A 20426-nucleotide genomic window follows, 5' to 3' on the forward strand; every position below is an offset into this window, starting at 1 on the left:
TGTGGGGAGAGGAACGCTGTTGGGATCGGGGAGGACACATTGGGCAGTCAGCACGGATACTGGGGACGGCAGCTCAGGTCAGTTCTGGTCAATTGTTTCTCAGGGAGAGCTATTGGACTAACTTAGCTCGTCCAAAATGTGGAATCAGCATCTGGAAACATTGGACCTGTGGTACCTATTGGCTTACTTACGTGGCCAGTTTCTTGAGTCTCATTGTGGGGAGAACGGGGAAAAAGACAGTCACATCATGAAGATGAGGGACAGCATGTGGGTACTACCGTACTTACATATCTCTCCAAGTCGGGGTAAAGTTTGGAGAAGTTTTATTAATACGTGATGAGGTTTCTGTCGCTGAAGGCCTTTCGAGTTAGAATACCACAAAAAAAAACTTACGGTGGCTTGGGAAATGTGTCAATTGAATTGCTTCTTTTGCTTGGCAGATAATAACAACATGTGATGTGAATGTGTCGCTCTCAGACTAAATGTCGTCAATATCACCTTCCCATATCCTCGGATCTCGAATTATTGCTGAATCTAGAGAACCCCAATACATGGTAACGCAAAGAGCTATACTGGCGATCTCTCCGCCATTCGTATTAGCTGCTCATCTAATGTGTATTGTTGCCAGCTTTAGAGTTGTCAGCCTCTTCAATGCCGGTGTTGCAGCGCCCGTGCTTGCGTGGGGCCGGCATCTCACAAGGTGGGAGGTGTTGTGGACGTTCAATCTTGAGCTAAGCCCCTGGGTGATCCAGCGCAGCACATTGAGAGAAGCTGGATTGCTTTTGATAGGTTTCCAAACATAGTTGAGGATAATGGCAGGAATCAACCGCGAGGTGCAGGTCTCGCCGGTCGTGTCCGCCCATACCCGGCAAGATTTTAAACGCTAACCCCGGACCAAGAGAGCATGGCTCAAGAAAGAGACCTGCATCTGGTCCCGCAAACGCCAAGAGGTGGTCTCGACGCCCTGGTGGCTGATTAGAGTGAAAATAAAAATGAAAGGAGGGGAAGAAAAGACCAGACTCAAGGGATGGATTGTGGCGGACAAAGAATTATATATGAACCAAAACGTCTCCTGATTAATTAAAACTTTCTATCCACTATTGAAGCTCCCAGAGCAAACCTCTTTTGTCAGATTAGCATACTATGGTAGGACATTGCTAAGCATGAACGCAATTCCAAGTACAAGTTTATTAGCTGCCAACAATAAGTCAAGTGACAAGTGCCCAGACAGATGACAGGATTTCGTCAATGCCCAGATATGAGATGCTTGGCTGTGTAAGAAGTTGATAATTTACATCAAGTCTTCGTAGTTAACGATTACATGGTTACATCTCGCTCCCTTGGCTTATCGCACAAACGTAAATTCAACACACTGACGTTGATTTTCACTTCTATTTTCTTGTCTTTTGCTAATGTGTAGTTATTAGCTCTGCCATTGTATCGTCACCGGTAAATCCCCACATCCAGGCGCACCCCAATGTCACGGCGAAGGGTGCCACCTCCAGACTTGCCCCCTGCCAGAAGGGCCTTGCCAGCTTGGGAGTAGCTCTCCGCTTACAGTAGGAACAACCAGCGCTAAATTACCCATCATCCAGGTTCCTCTTGTGGACTCGTTAGGCCCACCCTCGATGAGCCCTGTCCTGGGCGCTCAAACGCCATCGACACCCTCGCCCAAAGACCCTCAAATGCCTCGTGCACACCCTCCTCCACTTGGCTACCTTCGTGCTTGTACTTGCTCTCATCGATCAAACTGCTTCTTGTCCCCTCCGTGACTAACATGGCTCTGCCAGACTAGTGATGAGAATATAATAACCTTCCGCACCCCCCACCTACCATCCCCCGGATTTCCATCCCCTTGGCTTCAAACTTCCATTTGCGCCAGACCTGTTGGTGTGCCTCTGTTCCTCTTTGATCGTGAATCATCCCAGACTATCTCATTCTGACGGGGATTAGGCATTCGCTCTAATTCAGATTGAGCTCGACATTTGAGCCTCAGCCTGTCCCTGTCATCACTCTTCCAGCCTCGTCTACCTTACTTCCCACCAGTCTCTGGGTAAACAAAAGACAACAACCACGCTACGATAGACATATTGAATCTCGACGACAAACGACTGAAATTAATCTGAACTCTCCACTCTACCGCTTGTATCTGGCCAAATCGAACCTTTCAATGATTTATCACAACGACGACTACTGCCCTCTCTCACCAATTTAATTTTTGCAAGACCTAGTACCGCCACATCGAAGATCTTCAGACAGCATTACGCACTTATTGGATTGTCAGTTACAAGCTCATACCAGGAATTACCATAACTGGAGTTGTCAATCGACAACAACTATAGCCATGCAAACAGAAGCTTCACAGGGCTCGGCTGCCCCGCCATCGCCAACAGCAACCTCAGTAAAGGCTTCCAACGAAAAGAACAGCAAGAAGAGAGCCTCACCTTCTGGCGACTCGGAGCAACCGGAAAAGATCACAAAGCGACGCGCTGCCCGTGCTTGCGTGTCCTGCCGGGCACGAAAAGTCCGATGCGACGTAGTCGAAGGAGCCCCTTGTGGAAATTGTCGCTGGGACAATGTTGAGGTACGTTTCTAACTCTTGGATTCTGGACAAAACAGTCAATCCCCGCCCTGAATTTTAGAGCATGACTGACATCTGAGCAGTGCGTTGTCCAAGAAAGCCGCAGGCGAAAGTAAGTTATCCCAACGTTTTCCGGGCATCGTGTTCCGATCGACTCCATTCCGGCCCCTTGTACCGGCTGCCGGTACGAATGGAGCTCATTCGAAAGCGTCATGTCACGCAAAACGCCCCAGAGAAAAAATTACGTTGAGTTTACGTTGCTAACCGCCGCCGCAGGAAGAATCTTTATACGGCCAGCACAGCGGGCCAGTCTGTCTCCACAGAAGCTCAGCTGCGTTGCAAAACAACGGCCAGCAACGGGAATCCCACAGGTCCCAGCAAGAGTGCGACTGTGGGCATGAGCACAGCCGACCTTCGACGTCCCAGCAGCGGCTCAGCCATTTCGACCAGCAGCATTGACGCACCCAGTACTTTTCTGAACAGTTCCGCCCTTGATAGCCATGTGCCTCACATGATATGTAAGTTTTTGCGCTACTTTCCACCTCCAACTTCAACCCTCGTTTTGTGCGCCGTAGCCAGCCCTCTCGATTGGCTAGTGGCTTTCTTTTTTGGGGGAACAACTCCGTTCTCCGCATTTTCAGCCGCCCCTGGCCCGCTTTCTTCATGTACTCCACAGTGCTTACATTCCTGATCACATGGAAATTTGACGACGGTTGATGATGGAATGCGCGGGAACCGAACTATGGCTGACCACAAGACCCAGATCAACGCTCTGGCTACCGCCGAGATTCCAGCTCACTCAATAAGATCCAGTCAATAGAATCTAACGCACACCGGTCGTCATGGGGTAGCATCATCCCGGACCCTGCGTTCTTCGATAACTTGCGTACCACTCAATTGCTCGGTTCTCTCGAGGAGAAGGACACCCCGGCACCTCAGTTCCCTGCATTTTTACGACCTCTGCCAAATAAGATCGCGCCTGAAGATGTCGATTATCTCAAGATTAAGGGCGCACTATCGGTGCCCACCCTGCCACTACAAAATGCACTCCTTCAGGCTTATGTCGAATATGTGCACCCGTATATGCCGCTTATGGACCTGAACAACTTTCTCGGTATCATCAACAGTCGTGATGGAAAGAATGGTCAGACAAGTCTCTTCCTCTACCAGGCTGTAATGTTCGCTGCGTCAGCCTTTGTAGACATGAAGTACCTTCGTGAGGGTGGTTACACCACTCGAAAAGCAGCTCGCAAGTCCTTCTTTCAAAAGACAAGGGTAAGTAAGGCTCCGAACACGTGGAACTTGCTGAACTAATCCGCCAATAGTTACTATACGACTTCGATTACGAGTCAGATCGCCTTGTCCTCGTACAAGCTTTGCTTTTGATGACGTATTGGTATGAGACGCCAGATGACCAGAAAGACACATGGCACTGGATGGGCGTGGCCATCTCACTGGCACACACTATTGGCCTTCATCGAAATCCCGGGTCCACAAGCATGGCTCCAGCAAAACAAAAGCTCTGGAAGCGAATATGGTGGTCTTGCTTTATGCGAGATCGCCTCATCGCCCTCGGCATGAGACGGCCCACACGTATTAAGGACGAAGATTTCGATGTGCCCATGCTCGAGGAGAGCGACTTTGACATCGAGGTCCTCCCCGAGAACAATACCATTATCCCAGCTAGCTGTGCATTGGTTCGCAATCTCGACATGCAGCGAGAGCTGGCTATCATGTGCATTGCCAAGGCTCAGCTGTGCGTGTGCATTAGCCGCATGCTGAAGGCGCAGTATTCAGTTTTGATCCGGGATAAGATGAAGCCCGAAAATACTACTAACAGCACTATGATGCTTTTCCCTAATAAGCAGTTAGATAACGTTGAGAGCGTCACTGAGGTGGATCACGAACTTATGGCATGGGCTGAGTCGCTACCAGCCTGCTGCCAGTACCGCACCCTGACACCCTTGGATGTCAAAGACGGACGATCAACAATTGCTGTTCAGAGGACACTCCTGCACATGGTATACTACACTACCATATCGGCTCTGCACCGACCCCAGTTCCTGCCATCGTCGCCTCTCCAGGCCCCGACAACATCCCGACAAGTACAAGATATGTCTCGACTACGGGTTCGTGATGCTGCGATGCATATTACCCGAATGGCTACGGAGCTTCACCAATATCGGTTAGAGCGATTCTTACCTACGACTGGTGTGACGGTTATTCTTCCTGCAATGATCATTCACCTCCTTGAGATGAAGAACCCCACGCCCCAGGCTCGGGAGCGTGCCACACGAGGATTCCGCCAGTGTATGCGGGTTATGGAGAAGCTCCGAGAGGTCTATGCTGCAGCAGATTACGCAACCGGGTTTCTTGATGCTGCTCTGCGGAAGGCTGCGATTGATATCAACTCCAGCGTTGCCCCTTCAACCCTAGCCATGATGAAACGGGTACCAATCGAATTCAGCGCTCAAACACCACCTCCCGAGAATGCGCCGTACATGACTGCTTCCGAGTCGCTATTTAATGAGAAGCCGAAGGAGCCTCAGCCTGTGGCAGCACCAACCATGATGCCACCAAATACTGTCAACGCTGCAGCTTTGGAGATGCCCACAAACTCACCTCCCCAGACGGAGATGGAGTCTCCTGCCGCTGGCTTGACACCGAGCGTCAGTGCTGGATCAGAGGAAATTCAACTGGATGTTGGCAACATGGATCTCGATTTCATGCAAGGCCACGACGAGTTCGACTGGAATGCTGTGGCCGGAACCGATTTTGACGTTGACCAGTGGCTGCAATTCCCCCCGGAGGGAGTGAACAATCAAGACGATAATTTGATCGCCGGGGTATTGGGCGTTGAGGAGCCTACTATGTCGGCAGAACAGGCGCTGACCTGGGCTATTAATGCCGAGGTCGATGCAGCCCGGCAAACCGAGAACCGCGAGATTCCTGCCCCGGCGTAGTTTCAAGACGCTTCAACTTCCGTATTGCAACACAATTCTGGATGGATGATCTTTTGGACGGAGCCTTGCATTTGTTTCATTTTTGCATTACCTGTTGTATGTGTCTGCATTCGAGACGGGGCGTTTGGGCTGTTGCTCCAGGCGGCGCATTATGTTTTGGAATGGGACGTCGGATATATTTTTGTTGGACAGGGATATGACTTAATGTTTTTAAGGACATCAAAAAGCAACGCTTGGGACGACTGTTTATGAAGACATTGATTTTGGCGTTTGATATCACCTACAGACAGGAAAGGGACGCCTCCAGGGGCTCAAACTTGTTGCTGTTTGTTTTTCTTGTCAACTTGAAGATGTATTTTGTAGTTGAATGGTAACGAAACCCAACTTGAACCATGAATATTTGATGTGACGTCTGTTATAGCATCTGTAGTTCTATTTTGGTGAGTTATGAAAACCCTCGGATGCCCTGAATAGCGGGAAGATTCTTGTGTTGTACTTAATATTAGCGAAAGCATGTGGTTCCGTTATCCTGTCCTCTTAGCTCAAGATGACCAAAACTTGCAGGGGAGCACATTGAGACTTTGGAGAACAAGAAGTAGCAAGGTTGAACCAACGGACCTCACAGTGCGATGTTATTATAGGTGTCGGCTACATGAAGCGAGAAGTTTGGGATGGAGTATGTAATTTAATGTGGCAGGTAATGAATTGCAGGACGATTGGGTATGGCGCAATCTATTTGTTGACATTGACAACTAGCATCATGATGGCTGACAGGGTGACGGTTAACAGGGGCAGGATAGGTACGAACGAGACGGGGGTCTTGTGATCATAACTGATAGGCAAGACATGAACAGATGGGATGGATGTAAAAAGGCCATCAGAGGAATGGATAGCTAACTTCGAATGTCTCTGCCTATTCAAACCACCCCCTTTTTGTTGTCTTGGTGCTGCGTAGACATGCTCACGATGGTGTTTAGTGATATGCAGGAACAGAAGCTACGGATACGATGGATCAAGATATTGAAAACTGACAAGGGCCAAATCGACCTAATTCGATGCCCTGGCTTGGTCGTACAGGGCAATCGAGCTAATAATATCACCGTTGACGGTTGATGGGCCAGCCTGTGATGGAATAAAGAGGATCTCCTTTCCGTCAACGTTACGAGGTGGTCAAGTTCGTTAGCCAGGTCTTGGCCTCATATTAGAGAGTGGAGGAAAGGGAGGCGAATATGGGGCGCAACCGAGACCAGGCGAGAAGAAGGGATTTCCTCTTTGATTACCTCTAGGTACTTGATACTTTAGCAGCTGTACTTGAACGGAAGACATGGATGTCTCTAGCATCCGCCAGGTTGATACCTGGAGGGAAAACACTACCTTAGGTGCACAGCACTCTATGTATCCTATAGTGAGGGTCCCGAGCTCATTTTCTCTTCCTTACAACGTAGGCCTCTCAACAATCATCACTCCAACATATCTTCTTTTCCTTGACTAAATCTTGCGACTATGGTTATTATTCTTTGTATTCTTGGCATCTTTGCATTATACCTGATCCGTCAATTGTCGTTGTACCTTTCGTTGCCGCTTCATCTTCCCTGAGTTTGCTCTTTCATTCACTGATATCCCTCCCTTCAAGCAAAGTGGTCGCAGCTCCGAAGCTCATCGTCCAACGTCACCAAAGCTGATTCTTCAACGCTTTTATCATAATTATTGTTTTTATCTCTGTACCTCAGCTGTGCATACTGTTTGCATTCTTTTGTTCACTCGGTACTCAAACTCTTACCGGTTTCTCTAAACAAGATCTTGTCCAGATCCGGCCATTCCATCGTGCCAACCAACAGCCTAGCTCTTGCAAAGTTCCAACGACGTCAAATTGACGATACTCAGTTTGAACAGTGTTTCTATTTCACTACATTGCGCACAGGGCATCCGGCCAATCGAACCGACTTTCTTTTTCCTTCTTATCCATGGTCACGAATCGTGGGTGACGAACCAGTGGTTTTGGATTCATTTGACCAGGGCGCTAAATACGACAAGCTATTTACGCAAGCCCCATCCTTGCCGCCAATTCAGTGTAAACCTCATTTATTACAGGCCTCCGCAACGAAACGCAACGCGACCGTGGCCCACACAAGAACCTCACACGTCAACCCAAACCACGTCAAACTCAACTCTTCTTTGCGCAACTCTTTGACCGCCATCTCCCATCGGCGATTGCTTCGTTCCCTTTCAGCTCCCAGAGTGGCCTTCCAAAGGCCCTCTTTGTCGCTCCTTACCTCTTCGGATCCACTTTCAACTTGCTTTTTTCCCTTTCCCTTAAGCCCAAGAGCTTCTTCAGTTGCGCGACTCGGTGCCACACAGCTTCACTTCTTTAATTCGTAACTGAGCGGTCTTCCAACCTGCATGAAACCTTGCACCCTTTGAACAAAGAAGCTCCACCTGATCGCATTAACTAGCAAACACCACAAGGACTTTTCCGACCTGACAGCGACCTATCTGACGACACAATTTCTGACGTATCTTCTTCGATATGGGCATCAAAACCTCCACTCATCCCCACCCCATCGACATGTCCCCAGGTTCCTAGACAGATCATGATTCTACGATCCATCCACCCGATTCGAGCCTGTCTGTCTGCTGGATAATAACCATGACCGATCTCAACGCCCAAGTCGCCAAGCAGGCGCGCGATCCCGCCGCCACTTCACCGGCTCCGAAGAACAAACTTACTGAAGATATTATTGTGAATCTCGGTCCTGCTACTGTCGTCGATGCGCTGAACACAGCTACTGGCGCCCTTCGCACGTCCTTGGACAATGCCTCCTCTAAGGAGCGAGATTTCATCAATCGCACCGCTCTTGCGTCATACACAATCTGGGGATGGTTTGAGGAACTTCAGTCGTGGCCGTGGCCCTCCGAACCGGGGTCTGCTGGGTTTCTAATGCCCAGCAACGAAGAGCGCAAACGAAGATCAATGCAACTTACCGTCCCAGGGGACGACGAGGATCAGTGGATGGGGAGTTTGCTTGCTCGAGATGTGTCAAAATATGAGCAGAGGCTGGCTCAAATTCAGCGTGATTTGTCAGACCTTGATCTCGAAGACATTAAAGTCCATGTCCTCAACCATCATATCCTTCCCTTATCCAGACCAGGTACACCACTTGCTGAATTCACTGGAGCTGGTCAGTTATCGCGTTCCAGCTATAATCGCATGGAGGACCACACTGCAGTGATTACTGCGATTGTTCTGAAGGCGCTGCCCGTCTTGGATAAGTTGACTCGTTTACTACACACTTGGAACCTACGACTTTGCGCTCTGCGTCGCATACCGACTGTTCTACTTGCCCTTGAGGACGCTGAAGTTGCGCTTAAATCTGCTTTTAAGGCCATTTCTATCCCCACAAAAGACACACCCAAGAAAGACGACAACACTCCGTTGCAAGATTCAGCACTTACGAGAAATACATTTGATGTGATGAAAGGGCATCTCGGCGAACTAATCGTCTGTCCTGGCCGGTCGCTTGATTATATGCTAGACTGCTTGGAAGGACTACCTGACACGCTCCCCAGTGATTGGTTGGATCGAATGGAAGCTGTAGAGTCGAGCTACGGTGAATGGGTTGTGGTATGTGAGAGGAAGATCAGACACACTGAAAGGACTGCTCCTCCCGAACCCTCGGGGCCTCCTCGCTCTCCATCACCAGTGAAATACAACACTGCATCTGACAAGTCTACTACACTCGTTGACAGTTTGACTGACGATGAATCTGATAACGATGATGAGAGCTCTGTCAAAGCTGGGGCTGTTGTTGTGCCCATCCCGTTGCTTCTACCGCCCAAGAAAGTGGCAGTCACTGACTCCGACAACTCAGCTATGGAACCCACGAAAGCTAGGGTGCCTTCTGGCGTTTCGGAGTCCGAGACAGTTGTACCAGAGTGGTATAGGAGAGATCCGTCATCAGAGAGTGAGCCCGAAAGCCCTTCGTTTCTCCCCATCGAAGAAGTCGACGAATCCTACGAGGATGAGAACCACACCTTTGACGGTACCAGAGACGTAACGCCAGTCCAGTCCCAATTACCAACACCAAGCATCGAGCAAGACTTTAACTCCTCAATAATGTCAACTCAGTACCCCGAAACACCTGACCACAGCTTCACACACCATTTCGATCGAGATATCTCTCCTGAATTACCACCACTTCGACCTCTTCCTCTTCCAAGGCAGAAAATTGATCCATCCCGGACTCTTACTGTCACTCAGCCTTCGTCGAGCTATTTCGGCGGCCTATCTAGTGATCCACTTGAGGTATCTGCTTCTCCTGACATTCCTCGAACCCGAATTCGTGAAGCGGAATACACTCAGGCTAGTCCCCCCAGTACTCCGCCCATGTTACCTATGGATTCACGGGAATCCTCTTTGGCACCTCTGGATAGCCCTCTATTGCCAGATCGGAACATCGATGATCTAGATATGTCCAATATGCGAATTGAGGATTCGTTCAACGAAGACTTTGACGATTCATTCTCAATCGCTGAGTACTCCACTACTTTCGACCGCCGCAGCAGCGTTGGCGATCAGCACCTGCAACAACAAATCAGTCAGATCATTGACTCGATACCTGCCAAGATCAAGCTAACTAATGACTCTTCTTCGAGAGTCAACCTGAATCCCCCGGATGTGCAGCTGCCACGTATCAGAAAGAGGCCTTCCATCGAGCCTTTCCGAAGAAGCGCTTCGAATCTTTCATCCCGTGCTGGCACGCCCTCATTCACCCTTTCGCCTGCCAAGAACACGAGGGTACGAAACCGTGGCCACCACGAGATCAAGGTCTACCATCTTTCTCGTTCGTCCGGTGAGGCTCCAATTAAACTGTTCATTCGCTGTGTTGGCGAACAGGGGGAACGCGTCATGGTTCGTGTGGGTGGCGGCTGGGCAGATCTAGGCGAATATCTCAAGGAGTACGCTAGCCACCACAAACGCCGATCTGCTACAGCCAACGCCAAAGTCGAGGTTCTTCCAGAATCTCCTGGGGCATCAAGGTCTAATATGGGCTCAAGTCCAAATGGACGACCCCAATCTGCGGTTGAATTATCTCCTATGTCCCCTTTGTCTGTCCGTAAGACGCGACGGAGCATTGGTGCCGTGGGTAGTGAAGCACCTAAGCTGAATACCAAAACGTACGCCTTTGGCCCTGCGCTTGGTGAGGAGGATCCCTCAGAAGTGTTCAACCGGTCGCGGTCCAACTCTCACCTTGATTGGAATGAAGACGAGAGCTCTTTCCTTGGACTTGCGGGGCCTACAGGCAAGAAAGTTGAGATGAGTGAGGAGAACAAAGCATGGGTCGCAAGTGTCAAGGAAAAGGTCAGAATCGCTAGCGGCGAGCGAAGTCGGCTGCCATCAACGAGCAGCCAGTTTGGTGAGCTCGGTAGAATTGGTGGCACAAAGCGACTGTTCCTCAAATCCGAGGACCGTCGGGAATCGAAAGGCGGTCGAGAATCGAGAGGAGGCAGAGAATCACGGGGAAGTGTCAGATGAAGCTGGTATACCAGCACGAGCAACGAAGCCTTTACTCTTGTGTTAACATACTTGCACTTGACCACGAACCTATGAACCTGAGCATTGAACACACCACAACGACTATCATGGGGGCAAATTTTTGCTTTGTGGAGTTGGGGAACCACTGGGACTCATCATACATGGACTTAGCATTTGAATTTTTCCTTTTGTTTCGACGATACGGTCTTTCCTTGGGCGAACTGCGGACAGTGTAGACAGTCAATACCCATATTTCCTATTTGTTATGAGATCTTAGCGTAGTACTTATTTAGATATGTGAGTCAGAAGAAACGTGAAATATCAATCAAATCATCCAGGTAACTTTGGTAATCACTGATGCTGAGCCGTAATCTAACAATGATTCCAAGCCTAAAAAGCAAAAGTTCATTTCGATTCCATAACTGACCGTCATGGTCAAAACATGTGTAGTATCATAGCTTGTCCTAAACCCTACCCATAACAAGATCCTTTTCTGCCAGACCCAATGCACCCGGTTTCCGAAGCCCACCTTTTGTTCCTCTTCAATGCCAGTGTATCCGATTTTCAGTTCCCGTTTTCTCTTTTCCCTCCGCTTTAGCTCAATCATCATCGTCTCCTGCTCTGCGGGCAGCGCGACGTTTACCCTTTCCACCCTTAGGGTTACCCTTAAAGTGCTTCTTGCTTGACGCCATCTGAACCTCCTTGGGGTCAAGGCCATTCTCGAGAGCGACCGCTGTACGTGCTTTGCGGCCGGACAGGTGTTTACCCGCCAGAGGATCTTCCTTACCCTGCTCCGAATACTGGTAGTTGAAAGGCCGGCTAACGTGACCTTGAGAACTAGAAGGACCGAAGAAACCCTTGTCGATCTTCTTGGACTTTGGGCCTGCAGGTAGGGGAACATCGATGGTAGAGGCAAGGTCAACAGCATCGTCGTCCATGGCAAGGAAAGGTTCGCTGCTGGCTGGGTCGATGACTGAGAGTTGATCCATAGCGGCACTTAGGGCAGCTCGTCGTTTCTCAGGGAGGTGCTCTTCATCATAGAGCCCTCGGTTGAAGTCGGCCGCATCCTCAATTCCAGGAGGGGGTGAAACGAATAGCAGCTTGCCATTTACATAGTCCTTGAGGATATATCGAGCAGCGCGGGACTCATCTGGCTGACCAAGACCCTGGGTTTGGAAACCACGGGCGCGGGCATATGCACGGAGCAGCTCAGCAGCTGTAGGAATCCCTGTACCACCCTCCTCGATGGCTCGGGTGCGGATATGAATACCATAGATTGCCTCAAGGAAAGGTTGAGGGATTCGCTGAGTGACGAGGCCCACGGGTCCCTGGAACTCGCGAAGCTGGTCGATGGGGAGAACACCGTTACAAACAAGATCAGCCTTGGTGGTAGCAAAGTTGGGGAAGACAAGACCAGGACAATCGCAGAGGATGACACGTTCGCTGAGGTGAATGGTCTGGAAGTGCTTGGTCTTTCCCGGAGTTGAAGAGACTGAAACTTTCTTTGCACCAATGAGAGCATTGATAGTAGAGGATTTACCAACGTTGGGGTAACCAACTAAGCCAACCTGCAGCTTGTGATCCGAACCTGTTGATGCATTAGCTGAATTGTTTGTGGAGTTTTATTTTGGTATATCTCACCTGCGTCTGCGGGAGAATGTTTCAGGAAGATGTCTTCCAGCTCTTGAACTGTAAGAATCTGTGTATCAATATCGTCGGCTTCCTCTGCCGCGTTTGCCTCTTTATCAATTTGGCTCTGTTGCACAAAGTCTTGAGTCAATGGAGCACCTTCTTGTTCTTTTTGGTCGCTACCCTCGCCCTGATCCTCCTGGGCGGATTCTGACGAAGGCCCAGCAGGCGACTCATCTTCTGAATCGTCGAATTCCCTCGCCTCGTTCTCTGCCTTAGCCAGCTCGGCGGAGAAAAAGCGATACGCAATGCCAGCCTCCTTTAGGTGCTTTGCCCAAGCCTTTCTCTGTTTGGGTGTCATCATGTCTGCCTTGTTGATGAGAAGAAGGTTCTCTTTCTTGGGATCAACAGCCTTGACATATGACTCAAGATCCTCAGAACGGAATAGGAGAGGGTTTCTGGCATCGACGATCTGGACAATAAGATCCGATCGTTCGATAACTCGCCACAGCTGCCGCCAAACCTCTAAGTTTCGCTCAAAAGGTGTCATAAGAAGATCATTATTCTCTTGCAGCTCGGCCAAGCCACGTCTCCAATTAAGGAAGCTCTCTCGCTCTCGTGCGTCCAATTCTTCAGGTGTTGTTGTAGAATCCCACTTGGGCCTTCGGGGGACAGTCAAACGACCTTTATGCTGCTTGTGCTTTCCAAGAACGTCTCTCTCCTCATGCGCTGAAAGAAGATACGGGTTCTTTTGGTCTGTATGGATAATCTTGACATTATTGGTCTTTTCGGCTGTGAAATCGGTACCAGCCAACTCGGCGGTGGCCAGGAACTCATCCAGGTCGCCTTGCTCCGTAACGGAGCGCATCTTGACCCAAGCAGCATCCTTCTTCTCGTTGACAAGATATTGTTCGCCTGTGGCGTGGTTTGTTCTGGTGATGGCAGAAGTTCGCTTCCTGTCGGTTCCCTTGCCTTTACCGAAGCGATCGTTCATGAGGGCGTTGCCCAAACCGACCGAGTTCTTGGACTTTGCCAGAACCATTTTGACGTCGATATAGAGTGTAGTATTCGGTTGGTGTGCTTCGGCAGCTAATATACGAGGAACGGCTGCTCCAAGTCGCAATACCTCTCAAGATATTATTGATGTTGTGTAAAAACTGAGTTGGATTGATCTGAGAGGGCTGTCTACTGATCAACTCTGTGCCCCGCTGAATAATGACTGTTCTTGGAGGGGCAAATGGATTTTTCGGGGTCCGTAACGGTGTTTCAATTACTGTTTCCGCACTATAGACCTCTGCAATGATATAGGGCTTTATACTGTGCGAATGATCTGACAGGGTCTGGGATAACTGTGGAGTATATGATAAGGATTTTTTTCCCACCCCGCTAGATTTTCTGTACCCGGATGAGTGTTGTCTAAGCCCAACATCCACTCCCACCTAACAACTAAATTCTTGTTGCTTCAAACCGCCAAGATGCCTCGAAAGTGGATGTAAGTACTCCGTGGTAGATACGAGACCATAGTGTGCTGATACAGATCATGTAGCGACAAAAAGTCTGCTCAGCACTTTACCCTGGTGCACCGACCGCAAAATGACCCTCTCATCCACGACGAGAATGCACCTGCAATGGTGCTCAACCCTACCCAGACCAAGAAGGGATCATCCAAATCGAAGGATCTCGATGATCTGGCTTCTGAACTAGGTTATGAGGCCGAAGATGTCCGCGCGAACGAGGGCGAGGCAGCTAGTTATGGTGTTTACTTTGATGATTCTGAATACGATTACATGCAACATCTGCGTGATCTCAACACTGGTGGCGGAGAGGTTGTTTTTGTGGAGTCGACGGCTACTGCAAACAAGGGCAAAGGAAAGCAGAAACAGTCACTTGAGGATGCACTCAAGAAGCTGGACATTGAGCAGAACGCAGGCGATATTCTCGATGACGAAATTCTTCCATCCAAGAATCTTACAAGGGTGACCTACGAGGCCCAACAGGATATTCCTGATTCTATCAAGGGATTTCAACCCGATATGGATCCTCGTCTTCGAGAAGTCCTTGAGGCCTTGGAAGACGACGCATATGTTGACGATGGTGACGACGATATTTTCAAGGAGCTTGCCAAGGACGGTCGCGAACTGGAAGATTATGAGTTTGACGGCGCAGATTTTGACGAGGATGACGGCTGGGAATCAGATGCTACAGCCAAGCCAAACAAAGAGTACAAAGATGACAACATCCCTCAACTCGTACCGACAGAGCAACCCGAGGAGGGGCCCTCTCAAGATTGGCTTGAGGATTTCAAGCAATTCAAGAAGGAGCAAAAGGGCGGCAAGGTCCCCGTTGCTCCATCACAGTCTGAAATGCAATCTAATTGGACGACAACTACTCACGGCGGCCGACGCAAGAAGAGAAAGGGAGCCCTGACGGATAACTCGAGCTATTCCATGACCTCTTCATCTTTAGTACGAACTGAACAGATGACTCTCTTGGACGCGAGGTTTGACAAAATTGAGGAGCGATACAACGAGGATATGGAGGACGACATGCAGTCGATGTCTGCCGTTTCAACCATGTCTACTGTTCAAGGGCCCGTTCGTGGTGATTTTGATAACATCATGGATGATTTTCTCGGAAACTTCACAAAACCTGGAAAGAGGACATCCAAGAAGACTAAGGCTCAAACAGGCCTCGAGCAACTGGAAGAGATTCGAAAAGGGTTGGGGCCTGCTCGAATCCGCGGCAGGATAAAATAATTGAGGATTTGGCACATGAGAGATCAACCAGATTTGAGATTGTTGGACTGGAATAAAAGAACGGAGTTCAAGGAGTAAAGGGATTTTAATGAGACATGTGTTCTTGCTGGCGTGGAGATAGGATGAGACTCGATTTACATTCTGTCATGGTACGAACATTCATGTACCTTTGTCATCACGTGAGAGTGGATCCAGTGTAACGAAGCAAAGCATAGCTCTCCAGAATAGGAACTAGCCTCAATGGATTAATTCTATCTCCATCACTCAACCACAGCTTGTCATAATATCCACGTCACGCCACGCATAGAGAGGGCTTCAACTCATCCTCATGTCCAGACGATTTCCTAGATGAGTGCGACGCTTGTTGCATCATCAAATCAGATGTTTTCGACCTTCGGCCAGCCAACGCGGAGTCCGTCTCCAGCGTTCAATCCTTTTGCGACGAACTCTGAGAACCAAGGCAGCGCATTCGGAATTGATAGTGCAGGCGACTCGTCAAAGACGAAGCGAACCAAGCGATCATCAGCATTTGGCGACCAGAGCGACAATGAATCAAAGCGCAAGGCGAACAACCGGTTCAAAAACAAGGATGCTACTCTGAGTGACGGAGGCGGCAGGAACAAGAACCGGAAAAGTGACGAAAAAAAGAATAATACTGATCCGAAGAAAAACCCATTCAATACTGCCACCTTCTCCAGGAAGCAAGCAGGACAAAACACGCGGGGCAATGGATCAACTCCTTTTGTGGCGACGCGTAACGAGTCGCGACCAACTTCATCATCAAGCGCCAACTCCGACGATGAGCCTATCCCCGATACCTATCATTCCGACGATCCGCAAGCGAAAAGGGTGTACGAGCAACTGCGTAAAGATGGCATTCACCCTCCTCAGTGGCCTTCTCAACCTGGGAATCCCAAGAATAAAGCTGAAGTGACAAAGTTCCGCGAGAAATACGAAACCTACCGCAATAAGGCGCGCGCATCTCTGACGAAGGCCGGACTCATCGATGACCCAGATAAGCGCAAAACTCTCCAGGATGCTATCGATTTCAAAGGCATCTGTGAGGATATGTGCCCTGAGTACGAGAAGATCACGCGAATTAATGAAATGGACGTTCATCAGCCCGAAAAGAATCCCAAGACTACATACGCGAATACTCGTCGCATGGTCAAGAAGCTCGCTCGCTCCGCCGCTGGTCAAGAAGCGCCATTGCCCATGGACGTTCGATCCGTGCCGGCCCTCAAAAGGACATTGGACTATTTGATTGACGACCTGTTACGTGACGACGGCAACCTACCAGTCTTGCATGGGTTTTTATGGGACAGAACACGCGCAATCCGCAGAGATTTCACCTTCTTTTCGTCACTCACTCCCGACGAAATGAAGATCCAGGTCTATGTTTTGGAGAACATCGCGCGATTTCATGTTACGGCACTTCATCTTCTCACTCGAGACGGCAAAACACCCGAGGACTTCGTGGAACAGCAGGAATTGGAACAGCTTGGGAAAGCCCTCTTGTCCCTCCGCGACGCTTACGATGATTGTAATGATCAGGGCATAAGATGTGAGAATGAGCCTGAATTCCGGGCATACTACCTTATCTTCCATGCCTACGATTCGAACATCATAGAAACGTTGCAGCGTCAATGGAAACCTGCCCTCTGGAAGGACTCCAATGAGGTCCGTACGGCCGTCCTACTCGTTGAGGCTCTGCAAAATACCCAAGACTTTCACGGGCCTCTGAAGGATGCGCCGTCATTAGCCGCATCAGCTGCATATCAATCATATTTCAGAATAGTTGAGGATCCTAAAGTTTCCTACACAATGGCTTGCTTCGCAGAATGCCACTTTCCCAGGCTTCGTCGCGCTATCTTGGCCGCCATCAATAGAGGTCTCGCTCGGCCTAGGGAGACGTCCAAGGACGTTACTGCCGCTGTTTTGAACAAGTTTCTTCGCTTCGATACCATCGAGCAAGCTATTGAATTTGCGGAGCTTCACAATATCGAATTTAGCCAATGCGATGAGGACCCCTCCGATGCCAGTCGCCAATACGCGAAACTGGACAGTCGTGGTTCTTTACCTCACCTTCGTCTTCAACACCAATTCTCTTACTCTCTTGTCGAAAAGAAGCGTGGCTCAAAATCCCTACCAGAACTGATACATCAAACAACCTATCAAAGCGCAAATCCTCCTAAGGCTGCAGTTAACGGTTCATCTCAAGAAAGCCTTTTTGTTCCAGAAACAAAACCTACTACCGACAAACCAACAATCCCCACTGGACCCAAAGCTACAACGTCAAACCCATTTTCATCATTTGGCAAGCCTAGTGAATCTGGAGGGGACAACAAGCCCATCAATGGCAACTCAGGTAAGACCCCATTCCCACTGTTTAATTTGCGCCAAAGATTCTGCATCCAATGGTTCTCTGCATGTTCGATTACATGTAAAGACCTTTACTTTGCAGGCGAATAGGAAATCGCATTCAGCCGGAGACTCGACAGGCCAAAGTTCTTGAGATTTATCAAGGACAACGCATTGGCTCGAGACGAACCACTGGAAATCTGGCAAAGACACGCCTAAACCACTGGTTCTGACGTTTGTATTCGCTTAGGGACTACAATCAACGGAACCGCCTCGATTAGTGCTTCTGGTTTGCAACAAACACCACCTCAGAAAACCCCATTCGCATCTGGCTTGGCTTCGACAGCTAAGCGGCCTGCTGTCAACCCCTTCGCACCCACAACATCTGCATTTACGCCATCCTCCGTTGGCAATGTTTCTCATCTGCCGGCACCTACCCCTGAGCAGCTGCCTGGATCTGGAAACAGGCCAATACTGAACCCGTTTGCCTCTTCTTTCAAGCCACCAACCACTTCGGGTGAGCAGGCACAGAGCAGTCCATTCAGCCAGTTTTCTGCCTCCAGTGAGAAAGATACGGCAACAGGAACGACCTTCTCCTCTCTACCAGCCACTCCGGCAGCTGCCTCAACAGAGAACACTTCTAGCAAAGGGATAGCAGCAGACAAGCCACAGCTCCATGCTCCCACCATCTCCTCAGCACAACCCGCGAAGCAACCTAGCATCAACATATTGCCACCAACGCCTCAACTGTCCTCAAGTCCCTTTACTACCGTAACACAACCTCAAAAACCATCTACATCAAGCGACAGCAGTGCCACATCGCAAGCGACGATACCTTCAACACCTTTCAACCTAGGCAAAACACCTACGTTAACTGGAGAACAAAGCAAGCCAGCGACGGGCATTTTCGACACACAACCCCCGACCACATCAACACCTCAATTCTCGTTCCCGTCGATTGGAACTTCATCTTTGTCCCATCCTGCATCAAACGGTGATGGTTTCCAACTCTCAACAACCCCAGCAACTACCCAAATAACAAAGGAACCCATCCCCTCTCCTGAACCACCATCGCCACCTCGTGACCTCTTGGGTGACTTTACCAGATGGTTCGTAACTGGCGATGGCGGACTCATGGACGAATTCCAAGCATTTATGTTGGATAATATACTACAAGGCGTGTATCGAAAATACGTCAAGGATGAAGAAGCCAGGAGACAAAAGGAGGAAGAAGACCAAGCACTCGCAGAAGCACAAAAGTTTCGCGTCTACAGTTTATCAGTTAGATACTTCTACCGCTGGAAAGAGATTGCGCGTGATCGTCGCTTGAGCCAGCTTCGTCGTAGCGGCCGAGAGCAGATGAGAGCTTACTATCAAGCACAGCGTGTAGCGCAAGCTAAGGCTCAGAGAGAAGCTGCTCGCCAAGCTGCGCGAGAGCAGGCTGAAATCGCCGAGCTGAATCGACCAGAGGAGCTGAAGGATTTACTTAAACACAAGAAGCCAAGTAAGCGCCGTCAAGCAGCAGAAGAGGACGCACTGCTTGCTTCCGGTGTTCTATCTGGAATCAACAACGAGGAGGAAGCTGTGGCCAGGATTGTGCGTAGGGTGCCATCCGCCACCAGCTCCATCTCCAGCAAACAATCGAGCTCATCTCTCGCAAGAAGTGGCTCCAAGACTAGAGCTCTTCGGCAACAGTTTGGTGATCAATCGGCCACTTTCAGACGCTCGCTGCCTCCTCTTGTTTCTCGAAATACCGAAAGTCCAGAGCCCAGTAATCGTGTCAGCAGAGTATCCGAACGCTGGCGGCTCAAGGCTATGGGGATTGTGCAGATGCCTGATGGAACTGCTGTTCCGGAAAGGCTGGCGAACGAGATGCAGTATGGAAAGAAACAGTCAACAGGCAGTATGGGTCCGCCTAGTAGTGGCTTCAATCGCCGGGCTTCTATAAGTGGCCTTGGTCATTCTGAGGAACGCCATCGATTATCTGGGTCGCACGGCACCGTCGACACCACCGAATCTGATAGTTCTGCGAAGAACAAGAGAAAGCGGGCCACCGACGATGACGGTGAGCCAGCTCAGGATGACCTGGCCAAAATCAGCTCGCATAAACGAGTAATGAGCGATGCGCAAACCCTGATCGACGAACTGCGTGCTATGAGGGAGGAGATGGAAGAGGGAGCCACTTGGTTCAAAGACCAGAATGATAGAATGCAGAGTGAACTGATCAGCAGAGGCTCGACACCCTGGGATCAAGATATATGAGAAATTGTAGATAAAGAAGCAAAGACTGCTGATAATGAGGATGAACGTGCCATCCAAAGTATATACTCCTGTGGTTGGATGGAAGCGAGTTGCATACTTATTGCAACACTTGAGTCTTGAAGGTTACTCCGGGTACCTGTGTCGATATGAGGTGATGGCATGATTTAGAGCTGGTTGGGAAAGGCATTGCATTATATGGAGAAATGGTCAAGCAAATATACACGTCTGCATTTCAAGTCACATCACGCATTCGCTGCCTTTTGACTCATCTCTCATTACAGTGTCTTGCCACTAAAACCCTATATGCAAAGGCCCGTATACATAAGCACCGCGTTTGTTTA

At 49.5% G+C, this 20426-nt stretch overlaps 5 protein-coding genes across 5 annotated transcripts; 4 read left to right on the forward strand and 1 right to left on the reverse strand.

The window, feature by feature from the left end:
- Positions 1–1862: 1862 nt before the first annotated feature.
- On the forward strand, positions 1863–5684 carry FOBCDRAFT_24612 (fungal-specific transcription factor domain-containing protein). Its single transcript, XM_031177039.3, has 6 exons — positions 1863–1886; positions 1954–2584; positions 2665–2693; positions 2858–3099; positions 3345–3856; positions 3907–5684. The coding sequence occupies exons 2-6, from the start codon at positions 2345–2347 to the stop codon at positions 5542–5544; spliced, it is 2661 nt and encodes an 886-aa protein (XP_031048172.2). The 5' UTR covers positions 1863–1886; positions 1954–2344; the 3' UTR covers positions 5545–5684.
- Positions 5685–8054: 2370 nt separating this feature from the next.
- FOBCDRAFT_24625 (uncharacterized protein) lies at positions 8055–11379 on the forward strand. Its single transcript, XM_031177041.3, has one exon. It carries the CDS (start codon positions 8192–8194, stop codon positions 11075–11077), a length of 2886 nt encoding a protein of 961 aa, XP_031048174.2. The 5' UTR covers positions 8055–8191; the 3' UTR covers positions 11078–11379.
- A 36-nt stretch (positions 11380–11415) lies between these two features.
- On the reverse strand, positions 11416–13881 carry FOBCDRAFT_24627 (uncharacterized protein). The gene is made up of 2 exons (XM_031177042.3): positions 12719–13881; positions 11416–12665 (listed from the first exon to the last, which is right to left on the reverse strand). Exons 1-2 carry the CDS (start codon positions 13746–13748, stop codon positions 11677–11679), a joined length of 2019 nt encoding a protein of 672 aa, XP_031048175.2. The 5' UTR covers positions 13749–13881; the 3' UTR covers positions 11416–11676.
- Positions 13882–14115: 234 nt separating this feature from the next.
- FOBCDRAFT_218780 (Low temperature viability protein) lies at positions 14116–15730 on the forward strand. The gene is made up of 2 exons (XM_059609509.1): positions 14116–14198; positions 14253–15730. Exons 1-2 carry the CDS (start codon positions 14182–14184, stop codon positions 15460–15462), a joined length of 1227 nt encoding a protein of 408 aa, XP_059466968.1. The 5' UTR covers positions 14116–14181; the 3' UTR covers positions 15463–15730.
- FOBCDRAFT_24630 (SAC3/GANP/Nin1/mts3/eIF-3 p25 family-domain-containing protein) lies at positions 15726–20326 on the forward strand. Its single transcript, XM_031177043.3, has 2 exons — positions 15726–17830; positions 18074–20326. Exons 1-2 carry the CDS (start codon positions 15811–15813, stop codon positions 20083–20085), a joined length of 4032 nt encoding a protein of 1343 aa, XP_031048176.3. The 5' UTR covers positions 15726–15810; the 3' UTR covers positions 20086–20326.
- The last annotated feature ends 100 nt before the right edge of the window (positions 20327–20426 follow it).

Source organism: Fusarium oxysporum, chromosome III (assembly GCF_013085055.1).
Source record: "Fusarium oxysporum Fo47 chromosome III, complete sequence".
NCBI lineage: Eukaryota > Fungi > Ascomycota > Sordariomycetes > Hypocreales > Nectriaceae > Fusarium > Fusarium oxysporum.